The 8,129-nt window shown below is 45.4% G+C and overlaps 1 protein-coding gene across 1 annotated transcript in view; it reads right to left on the bottom strand.

Annotated features, from left to right (window-relative positions):
* Positions 1-8,129, bottom strand: part of LOC111958639 (dynein axonemal heavy chain 5-like) — a 68,281-nt gene that overhangs the window by 3,361 nt on the left and 56,791 nt on the right. The window contains 16 exon segments of the mRNA XM_070437321.1: positions 152-412; positions 843-1,088; positions 1,284-1,433; positions 1,710-1,831; positions 1,959-2,149; positions 2,439-2,553; positions 3,578-3,599; positions 3,601-3,674; positions 3,677-3,717; positions 3,719-3,819; positions 5,556-5,738; positions 6,621-6,776; positions 6,983-7,279; positions 7,281-7,309; positions 7,549-7,685; positions 7,818-7,928. Coding sequence (XP_070293422.1) covers positions 152-412; positions 843-1,088; positions 1,284-1,433; positions 1,710-1,831; positions 1,959-2,149; positions 2,439-2,553; positions 3,578-3,599; positions 3,601-3,674; positions 3,677-3,717; positions 3,719-3,819; positions 5,556-5,738; positions 6,621-6,776; positions 6,983-7,279; positions 7,281-7,309; positions 7,549-7,685; positions 7,818-7,928 — 2,236 coding nt within the window.

The following is an 8,129-nucleotide window of genomic DNA, read 5'->3' on the forward strand; positions in this document are numbered from 1 at the left end:
GCTAGGGTTAGGATTAAGGTTGTAGTTGAGGCTAGGGTTGAACCATAATTTGGACATGAAGCTAGATTAAGGGTTAAGGCTAGGGTTGTTGTTTAGGGTTAACCGGAAGAAACGGGGGTGTATGTGTGTGTTTGTTTGTGTCGGTGCGTACACATGCATGGATATGTATGTGTGAACTGTGGTGTGACCCACCTCCATAAGTCCTCTTCAGCCCTGCCTTCAGTCCCTGTGGAGGCTCATTAGTGAACTTGATGGACATCTGCAGCAGTGTGATGGGGAAGTTTTTTTGGACCTCTGTAGTAATCCACAGGCGGAAGGTCTCATGGATGGTGTCTGTCTCTGTCACAGTATCCATCAGCTCATCCATGAAGTCCAGGCCCAGGTGGCAGTTCTGGAGCAAGGCCCAGCCTCCCTGTGTGTGCATTCGGGATAAATTAAAATAAAAAATAATACATAGTTACATAGTTGTCCATATTGGGGGAGTAATTAATTACTAATGTCATTATGTAATGAAATTAATCATGTGAGGGAGATGCATGTGGTGTTAGTCCATTTAATTTGTAATACAGTCTAATACGGTCTAAATCAATCACATCCATTTTCATTAACACCATGGTTCAATTTCAATTCAAATTCCATCCCTATCGCTATTTTAATTCCCAATTTGATTACAAATGAGATGACATGGACCACAATTCATGGCAGAATGCTGATACCTAATAAAATAGTTTCGCTCACCAGACTTCTTCACTAAGCGCAATAGCCTGGGGACAAGGGATAATTATAACTTGACTGTTAGGAGTCCAGTGAGTGTGTACTGTAATGCTGTGTTCAGGACTCACGTTGGCCATGGTCTGCTGGAGCAGCTTGCGTGCGTGGACCTCCTGTCCCTGGCCCATGGAGACATAGCGCGTCTCTATCTTCAGCCTCTTCCCCAGGACGATGATGGAGTCGGTGGGGTCTGAGCCCATGGACAGGAAGCAGATGAGCGGGGTCCGGGGGTCTGACTCCTCCCACGTCTTCTCTAGGTCCAGGATCACTCCCTCTGCATACTTCTCTCCCATCGAGTCCATTATGTACTTACGGGCCTGGAGGATAACAGGTAAAGCATGAGTTAAAAAGTCACCTGCTACTAGATTCAAGCAATATGCAGTAGAAATACACTCTAAAACTCAGTCCAAAGCTTTGATGAAAATACCAAAAAGAGTAGACATTTCATAAAGTATTATGTCTTGGATTGATTGATTAATTACTTAATCATTCAATGAGAGTTACCGGTGTACCTGTGCGATGGTCCTGTCTGGGCACCAGGAGCGTATGAGCAGCAGGTGGTGGAAACAGTCCAGGGTCTGGTCATAGGCATTAGGGATCACCTCCTCCTCAGGGGCCTCCTTATCAAACCATGCCTTCCACTGCTTCTCATTACGACAGATCTGGACACACAGACACACACACAGCTCAGTACAATGACTAGTTCAATGCCATATGTGACAGAGCTCAGAGGAGTAAAAGGAGCACTGTAATCATAGAGGAGCACTACAATGAATAAGGGGGTTTACCGGGGTGAGGGGGCCATGAAACAGACTTATTGAGGGGGCCATGAAACAGACTTATTGAGGGGGCCATGAAACAGACTTATTGAGGGAGGGTATTAGAGAGTGTGACAACATTAAGTAGCAGCGTAAGGAAGCACCGCATGGGGAACACACCTGATCAAGGATATCAGAGAACTGCCACAGTTTACTGAGCTCCACCAGATTGAGCCAAGTCATGTCTAAGATCCACTTGGCAGGCTTATGCGGGCAAGCCTTCAGATCCAGAGAGGCACCCCCTGCAGAGGACAGACAGAGGATGTTCAATGGTCTGTGAGCAATGAACAACATTTTGCTATTCAACATTTCAGTAACTTTGGACTACAGATTGGTGGAATTAATTGGAGGACGGAGTTTGTTTCACACCTTTAATGAGGGTGAGGAACTCGGCGTGTTTCACACGGTTACTCTGCATGTCGATCTTCAGCGTCAGCAGGAGGGTAAACAGGAATTTGTGCTCCTCATACAGACCCCTGGCTGCGTACTTGTGCACTTCAAAGGTCATATGCTCAATGATGTTCGCTATTCGCTTGCTGGTAATTGGACTTTTGGTTGATCTGTTCAGAAGTCATAGTGTGGTGGTTATTATGTTAATATTAAAATATAACTGTTTCTATGGTTTCAGATATGATACTTCAAGAATCAGGCAACTCCTACAAATACACAAAAAACTATGCAAAAGCACAAATCCCTCAGTGTCAATTCAAAAATCGTTGATTACATATTCATTCAATTCAATGGTCACATAAAATGACTGAACCACATCTGAGGACCAACAATTTGAATGAAATACATAAATACAAATACATGTTATTCAGTATGAGACAAAGTGTATTACTACTGTACCTGGCCAGAGAGAGGTCAAAGATTCCCAAGAACTGTCGTAGTGACGTTTGGTACATGACGTTAACCATGGACATCTCAGTGATGAGGAAGTACAGGATGCTGCCTCTGGTGGCCACTGTAACCGCACAATAACACACAGGCTGACAGTGAGTGACAGACAATGCTCATTCTATATTATCATACATCCATTTCTGCTCAAACTTGCCACTGGAAAAGTGTGAGGAACAGATTGCTCCTGAAGAACAGTCAACACAAGGTGGTTAGTGCCTGTCGCTATCCACCAGAGCACTGTGATTGGTTGGTCAGCCAATCAATAAAGAGCCCAAAATGTTTTGACCCTTACTCTAAAACAAACCGGTAGAGTACAACCCACCCAACTCACCAGGTCTGTACTGAGAATAACTCTACCCTAACCACAGTACAACCAACTCACCAGGTCTGTACTGAGAATAACTCTACCCTAACCCTTAGTACAACCAACTCACCAGGTCTGTACTGAGAATAACTCTACCCTAACCACAGTACAACCAACTCACCAGGTCTGTATTGAGAATAACTCTACCCTAACCACAGTACAACCAACTAACCAGGTCTGTACTGAGAATAACTCTACTAACCACAGTACAACCAACTCACAGGTCTGTACTGAGAATAACTCTACCCTAACCACAGTACAACAACTCACCAGGTCTGTACTGAGAATAACTCTACCCTAACCACAGTACAACCAACTCACCAGGTCTGTACTGAGAATACTCTACCCTAACCACAGTACAACCAACTCACCAGGTCTGTACTGAGAATAACTCTACCCTAACCACAGTACAACCAACTCACCAGTCTGTACTGAGATAACTCTACCTAACCAAGTACAACCAACTCACCAGGTCTGTACTGGAATAACTCTACCCTAACCACAGTACAACCAACTCACCAGGTCTGTACTGAAGATAACTCTACCCTAACCACAGTACAACCAACTCACCAGGTCTGTACTGAGAATAACTCTACCCTAACCACAGTACAACCAACTCACCAGGTCTGTACTGAGAATAACTCTACCCTAACCACAGTACAACCAACTCACCAGGTCTGTACTGAGAATAACTCTACCCTAACCACAGTAACAACCAACTCACCGGGTCTGTACTCCTCTCTAGCGTGTGTTGATCTGGATCTCGGTCTCGGCTGAGATCTGTAGTTTCTGTGTGACGTCCTCGGCGGTGCGCTTGGTGTTCCCAGGACGATGATGAGGCTCTCGTCGTCCACCAGGGACCCTGGTAGAGGTCAGACGATACAGCAGGTTGTCCTCCAGCTCTTTCATCTTCCTCTTGTTGGCCGTTACATCTTCCAGCAGGTCTGTGCGCTCCTTCTCCAACTCCTAGATATACCGGGATAGATAAGAGCACTGTTCAGACACTACACTAATGTCCTTGTTGGCCGTCACACTCCAGCGGTCCGTATACTCCTTCTCCAACAGGCAGAAACACCGGTCAGACACAGCTCAGAACAGGAAGTCCACCTGGACAAAAGGAACACCTATGTGAGAATGCTATTCATTGACTACAGCTCAGCCTTCAACACCATAGTGCCCTAAAGCTCATCAATAAGCTAAGGACCCTGGGACTAACACCTCCCTCTGCAACTGGATTCTGGACTTCCTGACGGGCCGCCCCCAGGTGGTAAGGGTAGGTAACAACCCATCCGGCCACACGATCCTCAACACAGGGGCCCCTCAGGGTGTGCGTGCTCAGTCCCCTCCTGTACTCCCTGTTCACTCATGACTGCACAGCCAGGCACGACTCCAGCACCATCATTAAATTTGCCGATGACATAACAGTGGTAGGCCTGATCACCGACAACGACGAGACATCCTATAGGGAGGAGGTCAGAGACCCTGGCCGTGTGGTGCCAGGACAACAACCTCTCTCAACGTGATCAAGACAAAGGAGATGATTGTCGACTACAGGAAAAAGAGGCCCGATCTCGCCCCATTCTCATTGACGGGGCTGCAGTGGAGCAGGTTGAGAGCTTCAAGTTCCTTGGTGTCACATCACCAACAAACTAACATGGTCCAGCACACCAAGACAGTCGTGAGAGGGCACGACAAAACCTATTCCCCCCGGAGACTGAAAAGATTTGTCATGGGTCCTCAGATGCTCAAAAGGTTCTACAGCTGCACCATTGAGAGCATCTTGATTGGTTGCATCACTGCCTGGTATGGAAACTGCTCGGCCTCCGACCGCAAGGCACTACAGAGGGTGGTGCGAACGGCCCAGTACATCGCCAAGCTTCCTGCCATCCAGGACCTCTATATCAAGCGGTGTCAGAGGAAGGCCCTAAAAATTGTCAAAGATTCCAGCCACCCTAGTTATAGACTGTTTCTCTGCTAACGCACAGCAAGCGGTACCGAAGCGCCAAGTCTAGTTCCAAGAGGCTTCTAACAGCTTCTACTCCCAAGCCATAAGACTCCTGAACATCAGGTCAAATGGCTACCCAGACTATTTGCATTGCCCCCCCCCCTCTTTACACCACTGCTACTCTCTGTTGTCATCTATGCTTATTCACTTTAATAACTCTATCTACATGTACATACTACCTCAACTAACCGGTGCCCCCGCACATTGACTCTGTCTCGGTACCCCCCTGTATATAGTCTCGCTATTGTTATTTTACTGCTGCTCTTTAATTACTTGTTACTTTTATCTTTTATTCTTATCCGTATTTTTTTAAACTGCATTGTTGGTTAGGGGCTCATAAGTAAGCATTTCACTGTAAGGTGAAACACCTGTTGTATTCGGCCCATGTGACTAATAACATTTGATTTGATTTCAGACCAACAGCAAGAGATAAACAGGCACACCATTCAGACAGACACTGATTTTGGGGGTCATTTTTCAGGTCATATTAACATTTCTCTGCATACAGACCTGGCTGGGTTCATGRTCTCTGTGTTCATTTGATTCAGTGCATTTCAAAATGGGTGGTCACAGTCATTATGTACAATTCTAATAAAGGGTCACTATTAAACAAGTACAACAAAATGACCTTTTATTGATACATTCAAATGTTTTTATCCATGATTTCATAAGCATATGATTGGACGTGGTTCCTGACCTGTTTCTCAGTGAGGATGACCCGTCCCAGCAGCTGGTCCTCCAGACCCCTCATGGTGACAGTGAAGTCTATGATTGAGGTGCGGGCGCTGATCTCTGGGGTGTACGCAGGGTTGGGGAGCTTAGTGGTCACATAAAGACGGAACCCCCTCATCACATCCACCTCCTTGTCTCCCACTTTCACCTGGTGCAGGAAGAAAGACAGTTATGAAGAGAGAAAGACAGCCATGAAGGGAGAAAGACAGTTATGAAGAGAGAAAGACAGTTATGAAGAGAGAAAGACAGCCATGAAGAGAGAAAGACAGCCATGAAGGGAGAAAGACAGTTATGAAGAGAGAAAGACAGTTATGAAGAGAGAAAGACAGTTATGAAGAGATAAAGACAATGTGGTTCCACTGGTTACATCAGAATTAATTCCCAAACCACTCCATTGTGACAAAAGCCGTTGTCCAGATTAAGCAGACCAAGGCCATGTTCAGTTGCCAAACATTCTTGAACGTTGCAGATAGAAATTCCATGAATAGAGTTGATGTGATTCTTTATTCTACATGTCAGAGAGGCATGTTTGATCTTCGTAGCCTATTTCTCTCTGAACGTTCCAAAACTTTCAATCCTGCTGAACGGGATTATGACATATTTTCCTGACGTTGTTTGCAACCAGAAAAACGTACCAAGCAATTGTTTGCCAGCAGTGACTGTTATAAGGGTAAATAAAACTACATAGACCACATGAATGTCGAGAGCTTGGGACTACAAGGTTCTATCTGTAAAAAGATGATTCTGAGATAATTGGCTTTAAAGTTCTGAACCCACATTGGTTTGAATTGTGTCAGCGATTTTTATATTGTATTCGTTTGAAATTAACAACATGAAATGGTGTATTTAGAGTACTATATAGCTAGAGAACATTGAACCGAACAAGGTTATGTCAATAACAACATTTTGACACATTTTGCTCTCGATGTATTATATTAGAGAGAATAGCCCCAGAGATAACCCCATAACGATAATGTGTTTCATTTGATAATGTGATGATTGACAATGTGGTTAGGATAATAGTACATACTTTATAAGTGGAGCCCGTCTTGATGAAGTTTTTCTCCAGTACGTTGTCCAGTGCCGGGTCCAGCTCTTCCCCTACGTCCTCGATCAGTAGGGGGCGCCCCAGAGACAGGCTGTCCTCCAGGTGGTTCCTGAAGTACTTGTGGTTCAAGGAGGTGATCTGGGAACCACAGAAATGTATCATTACTGACACAGTATTACACAGAGTTTCTTTACCAAGAAGGAAGGTTAGTTTACCAAGAAGGAAGGTTAGTTAGGCCTAAGGCTAGTGTAACCGCTGTTTGGAAACATACAAAATCTATCGGCTGGACAATGGGAGGGCATAGTTATGGGAGAGAATAGTGTGGAAAATGAATGCAGCCCAACCTGCAGCTCATTCATGGATTCTTTATTTTTTATCCAGATCTTGCCCTGGGTCTGAGGGTCTATGAGGAGAGGGAAGCGTGAGGCCTTGGTGATGATGATTCCATTCTGGATGGATAGGTCATCGTTGGGCAGGCCCTGAAGGTTCCACTCGCTGACCGTGGGTGCGTCGATCAGCATCTCGGTCAGGTTGAGGTTGTTCCCGAACGGGATGTGTCTGGTCTTCATCTCCCTCTGCCAGTCGGTCAGGAGAAGGTTCCGGAACTCCTGGTTGAAGGGGCCGGAGTAGGACAGAAAGGCGAAGGAAAGCCGTGGACAATAAGATGTCACCTGAACCAGGAAGTAAGCACACATAGGTTGGTTCATGCATCCATTCTACTGTATAGCATAACTACAGATAAATACTAATACACATTGAAAAAATGGTACAGAAGCAACCGGAGCATCTCCCCCAAAAATAAGATGTAGAGAATTGTAGACAATGGACAAAAAGGTAATACGAAGCTTTGGGAAAATTAGTCCTGTTATTACTGTAAAATAGGTGGAGAAAAAAGGGTTGGAATGACCACCTACAAGGCGCTTGGGCGCTTGGCAAACTCTTTGCTTCGGCTCTGTCCAGCGCCTCTTCTTCTCCAGCCAGACCACTGATGAGGCTAGAGGCCGTCTGCATCTTGTGTCTGCAGCGTTCAGCATCCTCCAACAGTGTCTGAGAGGCAGAGAGAGAGAGAGAAAAAAAAATATATATTGTTTTAACATCATCTTTTTATTTATTTTTTAATGTAAGGCAATGAGAAGAGAGGTGTTCAGTACCTGTTCTCTCATCATGGCCTTCTCATACTCTGCTTGGACCACAATCCAGCTCTGCCTGCTTGTCATCCAACTCTGCCTGGGCGCCTGCAGGTCTATGTTGGCCATGGCCAGCCGGTTCTGCTGCCACTGCCAGGTTAGCCTAAGAGGAAACAGTATCAAATATTAACTGGACACTCGGGGACAACAAAATGTACTGGAAACAAGAAATCAATTAGCAAGTTTGTGGTACACATGTCAAAGGTTATCAGAGAGGCGGGTGGTGTTACATAACACCACCGGGGTTAGGCCCACCTTTAATGGGAGGCCACCTCCCTACTTGTTGATGAGAATCTCTCTCTTT

Source organism: Salvelinus sp. IW2-2015, linkage group LG35, assembly GCF_002910315.2.
Source record: "Salvelinus sp. IW2-2015 linkage group LG35, ASM291031v2, whole genome shotgun sequence".
NCBI classification, from domain to species: Eukaryota; Metazoa; Chordata; class Actinopteri; order Salmoniformes; family Salmonidae; genus Salvelinus; species Salvelinus sp. IW2-2015.